Source organism: Phascolarctos cinereus, unplaced genomic scaffold (assembly GCF_003287225.1).
Source record: "Phascolarctos cinereus isolate Bilbo 61053 unplaced genomic scaffold, phaCin_HiC Scaffold_5;HRSCAF=322, whole genome shotgun sequence".
Classification (NCBI taxonomy): domain Eukaryota; kingdom Metazoa; phylum Chordata; class Mammalia; order Diprotodontia; family Phascolarctidae; genus Phascolarctos; species Phascolarctos cinereus.
Genome location: NW_027555958.1, coordinates 244438469 through 244458536, shown reverse-complemented (window position 1 = coordinate 244458536; position 20068 = coordinate 244438469). Strand labels below are relative to the sequence as shown.

The 20068-nt window shown below is 45.2% G+C and overlaps 1 protein-coding gene across 1 annotated transcript in view; it reads left to right on the top strand.

The window, feature by feature from the left end:
• Nucleotides 1-19254, top strand: part of ITPR3 (inositol 1,4,5-trisphosphate receptor type 3) — a 133080-nt gene extending 113826 nt beyond the window's left edge. Inside the window, exons 44-58 of the mRNA XM_020999390.2 lie at nt 1374-1469; nt 1704-1805; nt 1925-2011; nt 2584-2694; nt 3352-3544; nt 4546-4671; nt 5522-5694; nt 8539-8703; nt 9161-9353; nt 10483-10587; nt 11443-11570; nt 14709-14874; nt 15675-15835; nt 16984-17145; nt 18306-19254. Of these exons, the coding sequence (XP_020855049.1) occupies nt 1374-1469; nt 1704-1805; nt 1925-2011; nt 2584-2694; nt 3352-3544; nt 4546-4671; nt 5522-5694; nt 8539-8703; nt 9161-9353; nt 10483-10587; nt 11443-11570; nt 14709-14874; nt 15675-15835; nt 16984-17145; nt 18306-18374 (2037 nt within the window). The 3' untranslated portion in view covers nt 18375-19254. The remainder of the gene's footprint in view (nt 1-1373; nt 1470-1703; nt 1806-1924; nt 2012-2583; nt 2695-3351; nt 3545-4545; nt 4672-5521; nt 5695-8538; nt 8704-9160; nt 9354-10482; nt 10588-11442; nt 11571-14708; nt 14875-15674; nt 15836-16983; nt 17146-18305) is intronic.
• The last annotated feature ends 814 nt before the right edge of the window (nt 19255-20068 follow it).

Here is a 20068-nt window from a genome sequence, read left to right as displayed (position 1 = left end):
TAAAAATATTTATTTTTAACATTTTTTTTAAGAGAAAATTTTGAGTTCCAAATTCTTTCTCTTCTGCCTGCCCCTTCCTCACCCATTACCATCAAGTTTTTGAAAAGGATTTTCCTGGTAAATGAGGGAAAGAAGTATTATGATGAAAATAAGGTAAACTGAGGCACAAAGTGCTGAGCCTGATCAATTTATTAGTAAAGTGCAAATTTAGCAACAAATAGGATCTCGGATTCCTCAGCAAAGGTAATACCCTGAATGAGGGGGTCAGCTCTCCTTTATAGTTTTGGGGAGTACAGAATGAAGAACAGGACTTCATAGGTGAGGAATGGTTACAAGAGCTTGACATCACGAATGGTGAAATCAATATGATTGGTCAGAGAGCTGAGGTTTGGGGGACAACGTGATTGAGATTGGGAACAAGGAGTTAGCAACAACCCCCTCCTTCCCTCCTGTGACTAAGAAATGTTCATTGAGTCCACTTGCAAGGTCAGAAATAGTGGACCAGACTTCTTTGGACAATAAACCGGACATCCTTGACATAAGAATAGAACAGTGATTAACAAGAGAGCTGGGTTTCTAAACTTAACTCAGTACAGACCAGCTGAATTCTGAACTAAGTTCAGAGACAAAGAGCCATGACTTACACAGTTACATGACAAAATCAATTAAATAGAATTTAATAAATATAATTTATTTAGGAAATAGAATCAATTAAAAATGATACAGAATCAAATTAATTATTTCCAAAAGTAATAAGAATCATTCATATTTAGGGGATTCTTTAAGGTCTGCAGAGAACTTTCCTTACAAACTCTCTGTGAGGTAGATAAACAAGTATCCCTATCTCCATTTTGCGCATGAGGTGACTGAGGCTCAAAGACGTTGTATGTCTTGGCTTGGGTCACATATCTAGTTAAATGTCAGAGTTGGGATTTTTTAAAATTAAAAAATATTTTCAATTAACAAACACTTATTTTCTTTCCCTCCTTCCTCCTGCTGTCACCAGTGGGAAAAAAAAAGGAAAAAGAGAACTTTTGTTACAAATATACATAGTCGAGCAAAACTCCCGCATTGCCCAAAAATGTGCATCAGAACTGGGATTTGAACCCAGGTTTTCCCATCTCCAAGTTCAGCATATTATGCCACAAGAATGCCAGAGCAGTGAAATGAGAAGTTAATGACCTCAGGAACTCCCCCCCTTAGCTCTCCCTCATCTAGTCTAAGAGGTCAGCTGCAACCTTTGTGCCATTTACCCAGCCCTGGGCCTGTGTGAGTGTGGGACGATTTCTTCCCAACGCAGAAAGAAGTAGGCAGGGTTAAGTCCTGGGAAACCATGTCTGGCAGCTTCTTCAGTCTCCTGTCTGCCCCCGTAGGACAATGCCTCCAAGCTCCTTCTGGCCCTGATGGAGAGCCGGCATGACAGCGAGAATGCAGAGAGGATTCTCATCAGCCTGCGGCCCCAGGAACTGGTGAGGCAGACGGCCAGGTAGTGGGATCAGGGGTAGTGGGGAGCCTCGCTGGCCAGGGCTTAGTGGAGTTTGTTCAAGGCCTCCTTTCTCTGCTACCATTCCCTCCCCTGTGATAGGCTGAAGGCTGAAGACTGAGGACGTGGGCGTGTTGGAGGGGGTCGGGGAGAAGGGTTTGGGGAATGTGGTGAACAGATGGGGTTGGGAGGAGGCTAAGAGCAGACGCTGGCTTCCCAGGTGGATGTCATCAAGAAAGCCTACCTGCAGGAGGAGGAGCGTGAGAACTCCGAGGTCTCTCCTCGAGAGGTTGGCCACAACATCTATATCCTGGCCTTGCAGGTACTGTCATCAACCGTCCCTTTTCTCTCTCCCATGGGCCATGGACCTCAGGGGAAAGAGGAAGGCTGGAAAGTGTGGTTGCTTTTGATTGCATGACCTCAGACCCTCTCTGCCCTTAGCTCTCTAGACATAACAAGCAGCTACAGCACCTGCTGAAGCCAGTGAAACGCATCCAGGAGGAGGAGGAAGAAGGCATCTCTTCCATGGTAGGACCTTAACTCCGCCACTGCCAGAGGGAGGAGAACCAACTTTGCCTCCCCCCAGCCCCGATCCTGCCCCTGGGACTCACCCACTACTCATTTGAAGTTCCTTTCTCCCTGTCTCTTGTCTTTCCCGCTTTCATTTGTCCCATTTCTTCATCTCCTTTCCCCTCCTTCCTTTCCTTTCTCTTTTCTTCTGTTCTGGGAGAGGAGGAGAAAGGAGAGATAGGGAAAACTATCTTTCCTTTCTCCTTCTCTCCCATTCTTTTCTTCTCCTTTTGCCTCTTTCACTCCCGCTCCCCTTCTCTGTCTCCTCTTTCCTCTTCTTCTCCTTGTTTCTCATTTCCCTTACCTCCCTCTCCTTTCTCTCCCATCCTTTCTCTCTTTTCTCCTCCTTGAGGACTCTTTCTACTGCAAACCCCAAGGGCTGGAGCCTAGGTTAGGATCTGGGCTGGGCTTGGGGCCTTAGGATTGGGACGGTGGTCCAGCCAAGCTTGGCTCAGGGTTTGAGGCGGGGTTTAGTTTAGTCAACTTAGGGGTCCTTCCTCTGTCCCTGGCCCCTGGCAATCTCTCCACAGCTCAGCCTCAACAACAAGCAGTTGTCGCAGATGCTGAAGTCATCGGTGCCCGTGCAGGCAGAGGAGGAGGACCCTCTGGCCTACTATGAGAACCACACATCCCAGATTGAGGTGGGAGGCCTTCTTTGTGGGGGGAGAGGGGCCCGGAGTGTGTGTGTGTGTGTGTGGAATCACAGAGATGGAAAGATGACAGAAATAGAGCTGGAAGGGACCTCAGAGCCCATCCAGCCCACCCACCTCATTTTACAGATGAGGAAACTGAGGTCCCTGGGGAGTTCAGTGACTTGCCTAAGGTCACGCAGGTAATAAGCATCAGAGGTGAGATTTGAACCCAGGTTCCCTGACTCCAGAGCCAGGGCTCACTGCCTGCCCAACAGGGGTCACCCTCTGGTCAGCAGCATCGGTGCGGCAGAGCAGCAGAGCCATCAGACCTGGCTTCTCTGGGGAGTCTTGTGGAAGCAGAAGGGTGTGAGGGGTGCTGCATGTGCATGTGAGGTTGTGTGACTCATCATTCCCGCACACACATGGGTCACTCTCTGATTCAGCATGTGTATGTGAGCACAGGTGTATGATTCAGCATCAGACAAGCACGTCTCAGAGTCAGTGGGTGATTCGGCAGGTGTGTGACTCAGTGTTTGTGGCCATGGCATGTTTTTTTTTTTTTGGGGTGTGTGTGTGTGTGTGTGTGTGTGTGTGTGTGTGTGTGTGTCTCTCCCTCTCCTCTGCCCCCCTCCCCCACCTCCAACACAGCGTTGTGTTCCTGCCCAGATTGTTCGACAGGACAGGAGCATGGAGCAGATCGTGTTTCCGGTGCCCAGCATCTGTGAATTTCTGACTGAGGAGACCAAGCACCGGCTCTTCACCACCACGGAGCAGGACGAGCAGGGCAGCAAAGTCAGCGACTTCTTTGACCAGTCCTCCTTCTTGCACAATGAGATGGAGTGGCAGCGGAAACTTCGAAGTGAGGGCTGGGGAGCAGATGGGCATGAGGGAGCCAGGGCTTGTTTTAGAGAGCTGAGGGCCCAATGGTGTGCTTGATGCCTTAAAAATAAAATCCTCCACTATCTTTGGGCACCTTTAGAATATCTTCCTCCTTTGGAACCCCATGAAAGAGCAAACCTGATACAGGAGTGTTCTCAAGCTGTCATCAGCCATTTATACCATAGTGTGAATGAAGTCTTGAAAAGGGGGTTTTATGGAGGAGTAGAAAATTATGGGAATACTGAGGCTGGCAGTGGATGGAAGGAGTATATCAAATGGGAAATCAGACACACTTAACCTCCTTCACAGTCTGGGGCTGGCAATGTAATTGCCTCTTTTTTTTTTTTTGGAGACAATCAGGGTTAAGTGACTTACCCAGGGTCACACAGCTAATAAATGTCTGAGTCTGGATTTGAATGCAGGTCCGCCTGATTCTAGGGCCAGTGCTCTATCCACTGCACTATCTAGGTGCCCCCATTTTTTTTTTTTTAGAAAACAAAATTCTTATGCTTTGTTGACCACGTACAACCACCCTAGCATAAACCCGTACCATTTGTGCAAAAACAAGGTGGCCACAGGGGTTAAAACTGATGTCCCTTCCACCATGAATGGGGCCTGAGCTGTTATTTCCCCAGACTTCAGGGCAAGCAGGTGCTTGCTTGTTGAAGCTTTTCTGCTTCCCTGCTCTGTTGTTCAGTCATGTCTGACTCTCCCCGACCCTGTGGACCACAGCATGCCAGGCTCTTCTGTCTAGGGGGGTTTCTTGGCAAAGATACTGGAGTGGTTTGCCATTTCCTTCACCAGTGGATGTCAGAATCGTCCGCTATAACCGGTCCATCTTGGGTAACCCTGCACGGCCTAGCTCATAATTTTGCTGAGCGAAGCAAGCCTCTCTGCCGCAGCAAGGCAGGAGGGGCTTCCCTTCTCCACTTGGGTCCTAATACTCAACACTGCCTTTGTCCTCTCACCTATCACTGCCAGGCATGCCTCTGATCTACTGGTTTTCTCGCCGAATGACCCTGTGGGGCACCATATCCTTCAACCTCGCTGTCTTCATCAACATCATTATAGCCTTCTTCTACCCCTATGTGGAGGGTGCCTCCACAGGTGAGGACAGCATTGGGTGGGAGGCTGGAGGACTGGGGCTTCTTGAGCCTCTAAAGGGGGACAGGGTATTGCTACCCCCCTGCCCTCCCAGAGAAGGTGATGGAGACAGCATCACTCGTAATGCACTGCTTGGACCCTCTGGAGTCAGTCACCCTGATATTGAGCGTACCCTCTGAGCAGAGTTCTGCTGGGTACTAGGGGTGCAATCGTAGGACTATAGATTAAGAGCAGGAAGGCTCCTCGGAGGCCATGAGTCCAACTCTCTCATTTTACAGATGAGGAAACTGAGGCATGGAAAGTTGAAATGGCTTGGCTAGGGTCACGCTGTAAGTGTTTGAGGTAGATTTGAAGCCAGGTCTCCCTGACTCTAAGTTGCAATTGAAACAGAGGGAGCAGGAGACGTAGGCTCCTGTCCTCAGGAAGCTCCCATTCTGACTGGGGACGTTAACATTAGAGACTTGATAGTAGTGTGTGAACAGGAGAGAAGTAGAAAGCTAGAAAGTATGGAGAGTGGAGAAAGTGGTAACTTGCCTTGCCCAAAGTCAGAGTGAGGACAGAAGTGGAGCATAGGTCTGTTACTGGGGGCTCCTGGGAGGGCTCCGGCAGAGGCTAGAGGCCCCATTGTCAGGGATATTGTCAAAGGGATTTGTGTTCAGGTACAGACCAGATTAGATGGCCCCCACAGCCCTTTCCCCCTCTGAGACTGTGATTCTGTGACTCCCAGGCTAATTCAAGATACTCTAGGGGATGCCTTCACGACCTTCTGATCAGGATGAGCTAGACGGTCCTGAGCTGGCAGCGAAGCTTGGGGAGGAATCCTGTTCACCTTCTCCCTTTCCCCTCCCTCTAGGTGTGCTGGGCTCTCCACTCATCTCCTTGCTCTTCTGGCTTCTGGTCTGCTTCTCCATCGTGGCCCTGTTCACCAGGCGCTACAGCATCCGGCCCGTCATTGTGGCTCTCATCCTGCGCTCCATCTATTACCTGGGCATTGGGCCTACCCTCAACATCTTGGGGGCCCTCAATGTGAGTCCCAGGACACAGGGCCATAGCTATCTTAGGGGCAGTGGGGAGCAGGGTGGGTGAAGGAGAGAGGGAGCATAGTGCCAGAATATTAGCAATATCACTAATACGAATGCTAATATTTATACAAGGTGTTCCTCAGGTCAGTGCAGCTGGAAACTATTCAAGCTTTTAAAGCTTAAAAAGTGCACCAAGATACCCTGTAAAAAGATGTCCTGTAAAGTCTTTTAAGGTTTGCAAATCACTATATATACATAGAGTATATATAATATATGCAATATATTTATAATATTTGTATAATATATATTCATAGTATAAAACATAATATAATATGTCATAAAATAGGATGTTTTTATATATTATATAAAATAGATTACATATGATCATATATGTATACTTACACATTTTATATATGTGCATGTATGTACCTGTGTGTATATACACATATATGTATTATTTATACACACACATATATTTAATTAGATCCTCACAACAACCCTTTGAGGGGGCAGCTAGGTGGCACAGTGGATAGTGCACCGGTCCTGGAGTCAGGAGGATCTGAGTTCAAATCCAGCCTTAGACACATAGCACTCACTAGCTGTGTGACCCTGGACAAGTCACTTAACCCCAATTACTTCACCAAAAACACAAAACCAAAAAGCCACAATAGCCCTTTGAAGTAGGTGCTATTATGATCCTATTTTACTGATGAGGAAACTGAGGCAGAGTGAGGTTAAGCTTCCTTCAAGTCCCAGCTACAATTCTGCCTTTTACAGGAAGCCTTTCCCCTCAATTCCCCTTTGTAGATTATCTCCAATTTATCCTCTTTCTGTCTTGTTTGCACATAGATATTGGTATGTTTTCTCCGCCATTAGATTGTGAGTTTCTTGAGAACTCCTTGAGAGTGCAGTATCTTTTACCTTTACTTTTTAATCCCCAGCACTTAATACAGTGCTTGGCACATGGTAGGGGCATACTACATGTTTGTTGACTGACTGACTGACAGGTGACTTGCCCAGGATCACACAATCAGTAACTTTCCCAACTCTGACTCTAGCACTGAACCCAGTGCGCCACCTAGCTGCCTCCCAAGTCATAACTCTGAAGGAAGCAGGTGGGTGGGATGAGGGATCATATGAGCATTGATCATATTATCCCCTTTGCTTTACAAGCCATCTGACCTACAGCCAGCTTACTCCTTTTTTTCTTTGAAGATTTTTATTGATGTCTTTTGATGTGGCTTTCCAATAATGATAACAAGGGCACCATTGATATCACCCTTGCAAGGAGAAGAACCCTTGGTCCCATTCTGTTTCTCTTGCTTTATCAAGGCTGGAGGGCTTCAAAGCTTAGCTTACAGCAGGACGGTAAAACCACTGAATGTGGAATAAAGAGACCTGAGTTTGAGTTGAGGTTTTACCATTTACTGGCTATATAATCTTGGGCAAATCATTTTCTTTTCCGTAAGTCTTAATTTTTTTCATCTGTAATATGATGAGATCCAGATCTGATGACCCCTAAAGTTCCTACCAACCCTAGCATTCTGTGACAGTGTCCCTCCTGCCCCTTTTCATCCCCTCTCTCCAAGGCCCTCCTTGTCTACACTGACAAGTCCTCTGATAGGGATCATTGCTGCAACTACAAGGCATGACCAGGTTTTGGAAATGTTGACTTTCTCCTTTTTCTGTTCCCTATACTTGCTTGTCCAGATTCTGATTTATTTCCATAGAGAACAAAACTAGTTGACTAGGGATTTTTCAGGCTTGACACTCACGAGGAGCAGGGATGCACCCTTCAGTACTTGGGGCCATAGGTATGCTTACTGCTCAGGAGTCCAAGGCCGAAACCCTTTTGGAGAATGTTTATAAGAGAAATTCCTACCTGGACTCTTCAAATTCTTCATGGCTGAGTTGTGACTGTGCCAATACTGTGTTATTTAGGCCCAGTCCTCTAACCTAGACAAGGAGATGGGGTACTAAAGGAGATCAAACTCTGCTTTTATGGATAAAAGATCCCAGGAATGGATCACATAGGAAGTAGCTCTTGCACCCATCTCACTGCCCTCTTTAAAAAAAAAAGTGATAGCTTTTGTTTTATGTTATCTTCATTTCCAAATATATCCCTACCCAAAGATCAGTCCCTCTGTGTAAAATAACAGAATAGAATAAAAGAGAAAGCAGTTCATTAGCTAATACAGTAACAGAATGTGACGTGTATGTAATGTTTTGTACCCATAGTCTGCAAAGAAGGGAGTGAGAGATACATTTTTCTCATCTCTTATACTGGGGCCAAGCTTGGCCATTATAATTACACGATGTTCAGTTTTTAAAAATTGTTGTTCTTTTTGTTTACATGGTTGTAGTCATTGTGTGTATTGTTTTCCTGGTTCTGCTTACTTCAACTTTGTATCAGTTGATATAAATCCTCCCATGTTTCTCCATATTCTTCCTATCCATCATTTCTTATGGCACAGGAATATTCCATTATATTCACAAACTGTGCTTGTCATGAACAGTTTTTATTAATTATTATATTTTATTATACATAACATAGATATAACATGTTAATTTATTATCAATTATGAATCATTATTAATAACATCTTTATTATTATGAAGTTGTTTAGCATATCCTTAGTTGTTGGGTATTTACTTTGTTTTCCATTTTTTTTCCTACCACAAAAAGTGCTGCTATAAATATTTTGCTGTATGTGAGGCCTTTGCATCTTTTCCCTCTTTGGGGTTATAGTCCCAACATCCACTATCCTCTCCTGTCCCTTCCCCGCTCTTGCTGTGCTGCTTCCGGTGCCTGGTCCATCACATCTCATCTTTCTTTTCTTTTTTTCCAGCTAACTAACAAAATCGTGTTTGTAGTGAGCTTTGTGGGCAACCGAGGCACCTTCATCCGGGGCTACAAAGCCATGGTGATGGACATGGAGTTCCTTTACCACGTCGGCTACATCCTCACCAGCGTGCTTGGCATCTTTGCCCATGAGCTTTTCTACAGCATCCTGGTATGACTTCTGGAGTGATGGTGGATGGGCCAATGCGGGGAGCAGGGGACAGTGCAAAGATGGGTTCTGGAGAGGGAGTTTTGAGGAAGAGTAGAGCTGCAAATTGAGAAGTCTCTAGGGGTCCCATTATCTAGCTACCACTTTTCTATTCTGGGGATCCTCAGGACTTAGGACTGAATTTCTTAAGGTCACAGTTAACGAGGCACAGCATATGTGACTGTCTACTTCTACTGTCTCAGTGTTCCTGAAAAAGGAACAACGTAGAAAAAAGAGCCCTTGGACTAGGGCCGGGAAGCTGGTTTTAGTTGGGCTTTGCTGCCCATTAGGTCAGGTGGGCCCTGCTTTAATCAAATTGAAGTGACTCCAGACTTATTCTGGAGAGTAAGTCCTTGGTGGGGAGAGTGTGTTTTGCCAGGCTCAGACAGCTCTCCCAGTCTGATGCTTCTGCCTCCTCCAGCTCTTCGACCTGATCTATCGTGAGGAGACCTTGTTCAACGTGATCAAGAGTGTGACCCGAAATGGACGCTCCATCTTGCTCACGGCCCTGCTCGCCCTCATCCTCGTCTACCTCTTCTCCATTGTTGGCTTCCTCTTCCTCAAGGATGACTTCATCCTTGAGGTGGACCGGCTGCCCGATAACAAGTCCAAAGGTCTCTCCTGTTCCCATCCCCTTGCCCTCAGCTGTACTGTCCCCAGCTGTCCCCTCTCTTCCTCATAGGCCACTCCGTCTTTAGTGGAGTAATGACTGCTGATAGCTAACATTTATATAATACTTTAAGGTTTGCAAAGTCTGGCCATGGAGCAAGGTGGCAGCCAGAGATGTAACTAACGATTTCTCCCCCCGTGGGTGGTGTAAGCTCACTTCAGTGTTGCTGAAGGAGGAGGAAGTTCTGGTATGATGAAGCCATGCCTCTGCTACCACAGGGGCAGGGAAAGCAGGGGGAGAGACCCTTTGGGACTGTGTTGTCAGTACCCTCTAAATTCCTTGACTTGGGGCAAAGTCCCAGTCATCCCACCTCAGGCATAGTGTTCATGGTTGTAAATCCAAGTGTAGGAAAGAGTGTAGGACTAGAGCAAGAGTTCTTAATCTGAGGTACGTGAACATTTTTCAAAGAATATTTTGAAAACCATTTTTCAATATAATTGGTTTCTTTTGCAATCTTATGTTTTTATTTTGTGAGCATTATTCTGAGCAGTTCATAGGTTACACCAGACTGCCAAAGGGGTCCATGACAGAAAAAAAGGCCAAGGGCCCCTGCTCTAGAGACTGATGCTCCTGGTTCTGTCTTCTCTTCGCTGTCTAATCTTGGTCAAATCACTGAAGCTCTCTGGGGCTATTTCTCCACCCATTGGTCCCAGGGGAAAAATGATGCCCTTGAAGATTGGAACGGGATGGGAGTTCTAAGATCTCCATGATCCTTAAACAGAGCCAGCTTTCTTGTGGTGCCTGGTTCTCTGACATCTGAAAGGCTATCTGAGGTCTCCAGCCCTTACCCCAATTCCCCTTCAGTTTGGGAAAGGACAGGAGGAGGTCAGAAGTACCCTGTCCCTGCTGATTAATACCTATCATGGACCATCGGGGGAGTCTTCACATTCTGTCTCTTTGAAGCTTTTCCTACCCCTCCACCTCCCACTTTCCACCAAGGTTTCAGAAGTCCTGTTCGCAGCAGTGAGTCCCCCAAGCAGCAGGGCCATAGAGTGACTCTCAGAATGTCTCCAGGATTAGCAGATACAGGGGATGCTGCAGGCATGAGCCACCATTGTCTCTCTCTTCTCCAGCCAGCCCCCTGGGAATGCCCCACAGCCCTGCAGCGTTCATGGACACTTGCAGTGAAGACAAGATCGGCTGTTCCTCTGGCATCACAGTGCCTGAAATTCAGGAAGGTAAAGGAAGTGTGACTGTAATGGAGACAGGGTGGTATAGAGTTTGGGGATGGGTTGGGGTTGGGGATTGGTGCTTGGGAACACTGGGGTAGTGGATGGGAGGAAGGAAAGGGAATAAGCATTTATTAAGTGCCTGCAGTATGCCAGGTACTGTGTGCTAAGTGATTTATGAATATTATCTCATTTAATCCTCACAGCCACCCTGGGAAATAGGTGCTGTTGTTATTCTCATTTTATAGATGAAGAAAATAAGGCAGATGTTAAGTTAAGCTCAGGGTCACTTAACTAGGCAAGTGTCTGAATCTGGATTTGAACTCAAGTCTTTCTGACTGTAGGCCCAGCACTCTATAGAGCTAAACTGAGTTAGAATTTGGCTTCAGCTATCTACTAGCTGTATGACCCTGGGCAAATCACTTAACCTGCCTGAGCCTCAGTTTCCTCATCTGTAAAATGGGGATAATCATAATTCATAGGCCTTTTGGTGAAGCTCCAAAGAGATATTATATATGAAGCATTTTGTAAGCCATAAGCGTTATATATATGTGAGCTATTACCAGCTTCCACCTCCACCCCGCGATAGACTCAGAACCATAGAATGCAAGAATCTCCCCTGAGGGATCATTGAGTCCCCCACCTCCTCTTATGGACTGATGGGCTCCTGGACACACAATTTTTTTGTTTTTGTTTTTTTGGTGAGGCAATTGAGGTTAAGTGACTTGCCCAGGGTCACACAGCTAGTAAGTTTCAAGTGTCTGAGGTTGGATTTGAACTCAGGTCCTCCTGACTCCAAGGCTGGAGCTCTGTGTACTATGCCATCTAGCTGCCCCTGAACATACAATTTAACTGTGTTTACAGAGGATGACGATGAAGACAGCACAGAGCGAGCCTGTGACACATTGCTAATGTGCATAGTTACGGTCATGAACCACGGACTTCGAAATGGCGGGGGCGTGGGTGACATTCTGCGAAAGCCGTCTAAAGATGTAAGCCATTTTCCTCCCTCCCCTCACCTCCAGCCTCCACCAGGGTATTCCCACTGTCTCCTGGCCCAATCCCTCTCCTGATTCCCATCCCTAAAAAGAGGGTGCTGCATCCATGGGCTCCTCATTAGTTCCCCAACCTTACTTCCAATGGGTCAACCTTGCTTTCTGATTCTTTAAAAAAAAATTATCAATACTTTTTGTTGTTACATCAGTGTATCCCTTTCCTCACTTCCAGAGAAGCCATCCCTTATAATAAAGAATTTTTAAAAGAAAAGAAGGAAGGATCAAACATAAAAAGAAAGAAAGAAGGAAAGAAGGAAAGAGAGAAAGAAAACATTTACACAAAACTAAAAAATTCTGAGGTCATATGCATTATTCCACCCCCACGATCCACCATTTCTGCAGAGGACCAGGGGGAGGTGTTTTCTCATGTCGCTATCCTTGGGAACCAATCTTGGTCGTTACAATTTTACAGCTGTTTCATTTGTTTTGTTGCTGTTCTTTCCATTTACATTGGTGTGTTCCTTTTGTGTGTGTTTTCCTGCCTCTGTTTACTCCACTTTGCATCAGGTCATATAAGCCTTTCCTAGCTCCTTTCCTGCTCCTCATATTCATCCTTTCTTCCAGCCCAGTACATAACTCCATTCCATTCGTGGACCACAATTTGTTTAGCCATTCCTCGGACTCTGGGCATTTACTTTGTTTCCAGTTCTTTGCTACCACAAAAAGTGCTGCAATGAATATTTTGGTACTTATGGGGCCTTTTTTCTTTTCTTTCTTGTCATTGACTTTCTGTGTTGGATTCATCTAATGTCTCCAGGGAAGGACTCAGTGGCATCATTACAAACTACATCTACCTTTGTCCTGCAAGGGCTGAAAGAGAAGGCTTTTGATAGGCCGAACTTTGTTGCAGAAGGTGGACAGATAACTTTGCTTAGGCAGATTTGGCTGAGAAGTGAAACCGTCCTTATCAGATATAAAGCATTGGAACAGGCAGGGTAGGAAAGGAAAGTTGAGTCAAATCTTCATTATACAGTCTGACGTGTAGTGAATTCCAAGGATTTTAGAAATAACCAACTTTGTGTGTAAGTGGAAAAACTACCCCAAACCAAAATGAGAATGATTTTTTGGATAACCTGCTGTTTTAAATTATCCCAAGCCTATTCTCTTATGTTAATGAAGAGAAATTAAGAATTGGTTGGCCATTACCACCCCTGGGATATGTCCCTCAGAATTTATTACAGTCCTTGGAGTCCCAGCAACATGGACTGCAACCTGGCTGGCTTCTGATAGCTAGAGTGGCAGGTCTTAGGAGACCAAGCCTGAATTCTAATTGCTTTTGGACGCTGGGGCCTCCTGGGCTATTATTCTGCTAGCTGACACCCTGGTGCAAGCCCTCATTACCTCTTGCTTGGAGTATTGCAATAACCTTCTGACTGGTCTTCCTACCTCCAGGTTTCTCCCAATTCACCCTCCACTCAGCTGCCAGAGAGATCTTCCCAAAGTGCTAGTCTGACCATGTTACCACTCCACTCCCCACATCCCCTGAATGTATTCCAGTGGCTCCCTATTACTTCAAATACAAAATCCTGCTTGGTTTTTAAAGCCCTGCACAACTTCACCCCATCTTACCTTTCCAGGCTCCTTAATCTTTACTTCCTTCCACATATGTTGCATCAACACTGTTTGTGCTATTCCTTGCACTAGACACTCCCATCTCCTGATTCCAGGCCCATAACTCTGTAGAGCAAAACTAAGTTTGAATCTAGCTTTGTACAACTAATAGCTGTGTGACCCTGGGCAAATCACTTAACTTCACCGGCCCCAGTTTCCTCATCTGTAAAATGGGAATAATTATAATTCATAGGGATTTTTTTTGGTGAGGATCCAAAGAGATGATGTATATCATTTTTGTTAGCACTTTGTAAACTATAAGTACATATACTATATAAGTATACTTATACAGTATGGACTTATATGTACTTATATTTATATATAAGTACATATACTATATAAGTATATATACTCCATAACTATAAGTACATATACTTTGTAAACTGTAAGTACATATGCTATATAATTATACTTATATAGTATGTACTTATATTTATATATAAGTATATACTATATAAGCATATATACTCCATAACTATAAGTACATATACTTTGTAAACTATAAGTGCATATACTATATAAGCATATATACTCCATAACTATAAGTACATATACTTTGTAAGCTGTAAGTACACGTACTATATATAAGTGTACTTATAGAGTATATGTACTTATATGCACTTATATTTATATATAAGTACATATACTACATAAGTATATAATATATACTACATAACTATAAGTACATACACTTTGTAAACTTTAAGTACAACTATAAGTATACATGTGAGCTATTACCAGCACCCCTCTTCCCCACAGTCCCCTCATTGGCTATTGCCTGAAATGCTCTCTCTCCTCGCCTCCACTTTTTGTCTAACCTTCAAGACTTAGTTCAAATCCTCCCTCCTTTTCTGGAGGAGGAGTCCTTTTCTGGTCTCTTTTGCTGCTAGTACCTTTTATCTGAAATTACTTCCCTTTACAGTACATATATGTTATACGCACATAGCTGTTTGTATATTGTCTTCTTTACTTGGATGTTAGCTCCTTGAGGGCAGGGAGTGTTTTTGCCTTTCTGTATATCCCTACCAAGCCCTTAGCACATAGTAGGAGTTTAAGAAATGCTTGTCCACTGACTGACAAACTGCTTGGGAGGGAGTGATTCTTCACTTTTTAGAAATGAGGAGGGAACTGAGGGAGAGCCTGGGGTGGCAGTGAAAGTTAGAGGCATAGCCAGGACTAGAACAAGTCCCAGCTCCTTGGCTTGAACTGTTGTTTACGTTCTGCTACTGCCCAGAAACTTATCCCCCCCTCCCACAATCTTCAAATCCCCCAAATCTTATGCCCCCTGGACATTTGCCACCATTTTGAATTCAGAGCTCTCTAGATCTCCAGTCTGACACCTTGTCCCGTTTGTATCAGTTTAGAACCCAACAACTTAGCTTCTGGTATTTGGGGGTCCTGGGGGTGGGGGCTTCTGACCTTTGTCTCTCTTCTCCCACCCCACCATCATCTTCCTGCCAACAGGAGTCCCTGTTTCCTGCACGAGTGGTCTATGACCTCTTGTTCTTTTTCATCGTCATCATCATTGTGCTGAACCTCATCTTTGGGGTGATCATTGATACCTTTGCTGACCTGAGGAGTGAGAAGCAGAAGAAGGAGGAAATCCTTAAGACCACGTGTTTCATCTGTGGTAAGAAGGTGTTTTCTTTTCTGGAGTGCCTCTAGGCCAGCTGGAATGGAAGGAGCCGTATCACTCTGGCTTGGATTATTAACTAGTTCTTTTCCTAGTTCTTGGGGAAGGGTGGGCCAGGAATCTTGTCTAAGCCTTGGTGTTTTGGCTTGCCCACCTAAGAATTAAAGGAATACACTTAACAGCTGCCCTTTTTTTGGGGAGGGTGGGGGGAAGGGGGAAGGTAGTGTGAACATGCAAAAGCCTAAGTAGCTCAGAACCAGAGATTTCAAGCTAGAAAAGACCATCTAGTCCAACGCTCTCGTTTTACACACGGAGAAACTGAGGACTAAAAAGTCAAGTGACTTGCCCAAGGTCACACAGGTAATTCAGGATTTGAACTCAGGTCCTCTCATTCCAAAGTCAGTGCTCTTTCCTAAGTGACCTTCTGGCTACAAAGACTGGCCTCATTTCTGTTTTATGCACCCTTTAGATTCTACTTACAGGGTTCACTATCCAGGCTCTTAGGTCCTTATTTCAAGAGGAGGGACTGTATCCTATGACAGGGCTAGATTGCTTTAGTTTTGAGCAAAGCAGCTCAGGCTTTCAATAGACACGATCTGATTATCTCATGGAGGCCCATCAAATATATATTTAATATATATTTTATTGCATTAGATCATTTAGATGGCTGGTCCACCATATGTGTGTATGTGTGTGTGCGCGCGCATGTGTGCGTGCTGGGCAGGGAGTGGAGTAAAGAGAATAATAGTATCCTTTTTCCTTCCTCCCTCCCTTATCTCACCCCTTTCCAATTTCAGGTCTGGAGAGGGACAAGTTTGATAACAAGACTGTGTCCTTTGAAGAACATATCAAGTATGAACACAACATGTGGAACTACTTATATTTCATTGTGCTGGTTCGAGTGAAGAACAAAACAGACTATACTGGCCCAGAGAGCTACGTAGCTCAGATGATTAAGGTGTGGAGGAGGGCACGGGTGAGGTGGGGAGTGAGGAGTCGGCTTGAAGCAAGGCCTTCGGTGGCTGGTACTCTCCATCTGCCTGGTCTTTTCTGCTGTGTGTGCATCTGTTTGTGAGCCTTGTCTCTATTTCTGGGCCAGGACAAGGAGGGGCCCAGCCCATTCAGATAACTTTGGAATCCCAAGTGTTTTTGCCACAGACACCCTGGTTGGTATGGAGGTCTGGCTTTATTCATTTACTAGAGGGAAATTTCACATCTGTCTGAACTAGTGGATTGGAAAGGAAGTCAGTCACCCCCCCCCCATCCCCTTGAAGAATGTTAGTAAAGGGGGATAAGGGAGAGGCTATGGGTTCTGACATCTGCAGATTCCGAATAAAGGGCTAGCAGGGGAGCTGGAGTAGCATCTGGAGAAATCCTTCTTATAGCTGAAAATGCTACCAACTGTTGGCTCCTGGCTCCAGCTGCTGGAGCTGGCTTGGACTGTAGAATCAGGTTTTGAAAATTGCCCTAAGTTAAACTCCCCGACTGGAGAGAGACTGTATGGGGTCCTGGGACTGAGCTGACCTGTTGGATTTCAGATCCTATAAAAGCCCAGATGGCCCCTGAGCCTACAAATGGACAACAGAACCAGAATGTTGAATTTTTCGTCCTTAGGAAAGGTATTAAACAGGCAGTCGGCAAGGTTACAGAAAAGGTGGTTCTGCGCAGGCTGGAATTTTACATTTGTCTGAAAGATGATGTCCCCTGCCCGCCCGCTCCTTCTCTAAGGACGGCAGTCTTCTGAGTCACGATTGCGCTGGGGGAAAGATACCCAACATTTTTGTTGAAGAAGCCTTTCTTTTCAGCTTTTGCTGGGCAGCGGGCTGCGTGATATAAGTGAGGGTAGAGGGGTGCTGTCAACAAAGGTCTCCAGAAGCAATTTTAAAAGTAAAGCTTTGCCATAGCCACAGAGCTTTGGCCCGTGATGACAAAACCAGCCATGCCAGAAAGGACCTGGGTTGATAGCAACAATTACTTGGCCTGTTCACCCTGGCCAGTGACTTTGCAGGGCTATCGTAGAAAATTTCTTTTTCAGGATCCCTTCCAACTTAGTTTTCCCTCTCCCCAGGGTCAGCAAGACCCTATATTGCATGTTCTTAATTTCAGAACAAGAATCTGGACTGGTTCCCTCGAATGAGAGCCATGTCACTGGTCAGCAATGAAGGTGAAGGAGAACAGAACGAGATACGGAGCCTTCAGGACAAACTCAACTCCACCATGAAACTGGTGTCTCATCTCACCTCACAGCTCAATGAGCTCAAGGAGCAGGTAAGAAATCTCTCTGGTTCCCATCTCCCCTTTTCACCATCTTTTAACATTGGGAAGCTTTAGACCAGAGCTCTGAAGACTCTGTCAGTCAAGTCCCTAGGCCATAGGTAATTTCACCAGTGCTCAAATCTGTGCCACCTCAGCCCCAGTCCATGCGTGTCACATTTCTTGTTCATCTTCCTATTCACTGATCTCCCTTAATTCTAGAGCCTTTCCTCTGTTGATTATTTCCAAATTATCCTGTATAGAGAGCTTGTTTGTAAATATGTAAACATGCTGTTTCCTCCATTAGACTGAGTTCCTTGAAAGTAGGGATTGTAATCTTCTGCCTTTCTATCTCTAGTACTTAATGCAGTGCATAAGGTTTAATAGGCATTTAATGTTATTGTTAATGTTTATTGGCTGTGATATGGTGAATACAGACTTTCCTTCAAAAGCTGGTAGTATTTATTTGGCCAGGTCTGGTGCTTGGTAGAACTGTCAGTCAGTCAGGAACAATATTGTGATCTAGGCCTTCTTCCTGTTAGTGTCTATCCTGTAGTCCATGTGACACCTGGGGGGGGAGGGAGAGAGAGAGAGAGAGAGAGAGAGAGAGAGAGAGAGAGAGAGAGAGAGAGAGAGAGAGAGAGAGAGAGAGAGAGAGAGAGAGAGAGAGAGAGAGAGAGAGAGAGAGAGAGAGTGGGGGGGGGGGTTGGCAGGTAGGGATTAACCTGGCAAGGGTGATTTACATTTTAAAAGAGGACTCTAAAAATCGAGAGCTGCTCTCTCCAAAGTAGGGCCACTCTGTCCCTTTCTCTGGGAGTATATCAATCAAAGACCTCAAATGCTGCCTTATCTGCAGCAGGGGCACTTAGCTGATGGCAGCTTTTGATATGCCTGGGTGCCTTTAGGTACTGGGCACAAGCTGATGTACCTAGCTGCATAAAAGTTGTGGTTTGTGACAGACTGGCTTAAAGGAAAGACAGCAACCCTCCCTGGGGGAGGTGGGGTTTAGTAAGCCCCAAACCTTTCTGAAAGTCCAAGGGGCAGGGGCAGAGGCAGGAGGCACTACTTGTCCAGCAGTAACAAAGGGACAGACATCAAAGAGCTAGTTCGTTCAGCAGAGGCTCACAGAGGGCACAGGGGAGCATCCTGATGGAAACTGGCTTATCTCCTTCCAGATGACAGAGCAAAGGAAACGCAGACAGCGTATGGGCTTTGTGGATGTCCAGAACTGCATGAGTCGCTGAGACTGCCCTTCTCCAGAAGAGGGACTGAAGAGGGGGAGTGTTTGTTATGAGAGGATCCTTACTGCAAAGAAACACCCTGGCCCTCTCTCTGCTTCCTACTAGTGGGATGGCCCCAGCTGAATCAACCACTTAGGCCAAGATTCAAACTCAGCAGTGGCTCCCAGGTTGTCAGGAATCCCAGACGGCAGAAGTTTTGACCAGCAACAGGGGGAGGGAAACTTCCAGCTGACAGTCCTGGAAGTGAAGCTGTGGAAATCCACCTGGAGTCAGTTTACCTTACTGCCTTAGAGGAAGATAAAGCACTTGGGAGCTTTATCCCTTATAATACAATAACTTTTAAAAATTCATTTTTATTCCTCAACGTGGGTGATTAGGAGTGGGTCATTCTCTTTATCTCCAGGCACTACATTTTGGTAGCTACATGCCTTAGGGGGAGGTAGCATGAATATTGTTACTAGTAATTTTAGGGCTTCATTATTTAACTTATTCCAAGGATGCCATTCTGACTCAGACCCACCCACATAGTTGTCTCACCCACCATGCCTCAAATCTACTGTAGACCTCTTAATTTTTCTCCAGGATGCTGCCTTTAAATCCTGGGGCAGTCACAGGCAGGGAGTCCCCCGCTCCACCCCACCAAATATTCACAATGTGAGTGGGTGACCTACGGATGACAAATTATTGCTCTTATCATCTAGTCCTCCTTTGGAAGAGATTTTCTCCTGGTCTACAGTAGAAATGACAGATCTCTGAGGTTTGCTGGGAAGGGCTGGTTTGTATTGAGTGGCTTTCCCCGCCCCCTACCCTCTTGGTGTGATGTTTTACAGAATTCTTGAGAACTAATTTGTTAATTGCTTTAAATAAATTAACAGAAATCAAATCTTGACTTTAAAATTAGGATTCTTATACTTGTCAAAGGTTAGTTGGATTAAAATAGGTTCTTAGGGGGAAAGGCAAGTTCAGACATTTTTCTAACTGGCCCAACACTTTCATTTAAGGGACTGTTAAAGAGGTCTACTTAAATCCAACACAGCTGCTTTGCCAAAGATCTCTCGGTCATTTCCAATTCCTATTCAGATTTAGAATGGGAAGGGACATTAGAGATCATCTAACTTAAGACAACTAATTTTTATAGAGAAGAAACTAAAGCCCAGAGAAGTTATGGCTTCCCTAAGTAACACTAGGAATAAACAGCAAAGCTGGTGTTCAAATCCAGCTCCTGACTCCCAGGTTGACATACATACATACCTACCTACCTATATATGTAACATTATATATATATGTGTATATGTAAACTTTATAAAAACAATACTAGTTAATACTGGGTATTAACAGTGGCTAAGTTGCCCAGGACAAGAGGTCTTTACATATGTCCACCTCCCACTCTGGTCTATTTGGTTTTCCATAGGGCCCACATATAATTATGAAACATGCAGCAATTGCAGTCGCTGATCTGACTAAAGCAATGGTAAAGTTTTACTTTTTCACCTATGTCAAGCTGGTCTTCCTGAGGAATGAACCTTTGGTCTTTACTTGGCTAAATCATTCCCAAAGTTGAGAATCAGGTGTAAGTTCTGCTGGAGCCTGGCCCTCGTTACATCCTGTGTTGCCACCCCCTGGATGGCTTGTTGTTGTCTCTTCCACTATCAGCCCATTCTCAGCTTCTTCACTTTAGCTGCCATAGCAAAACGAAG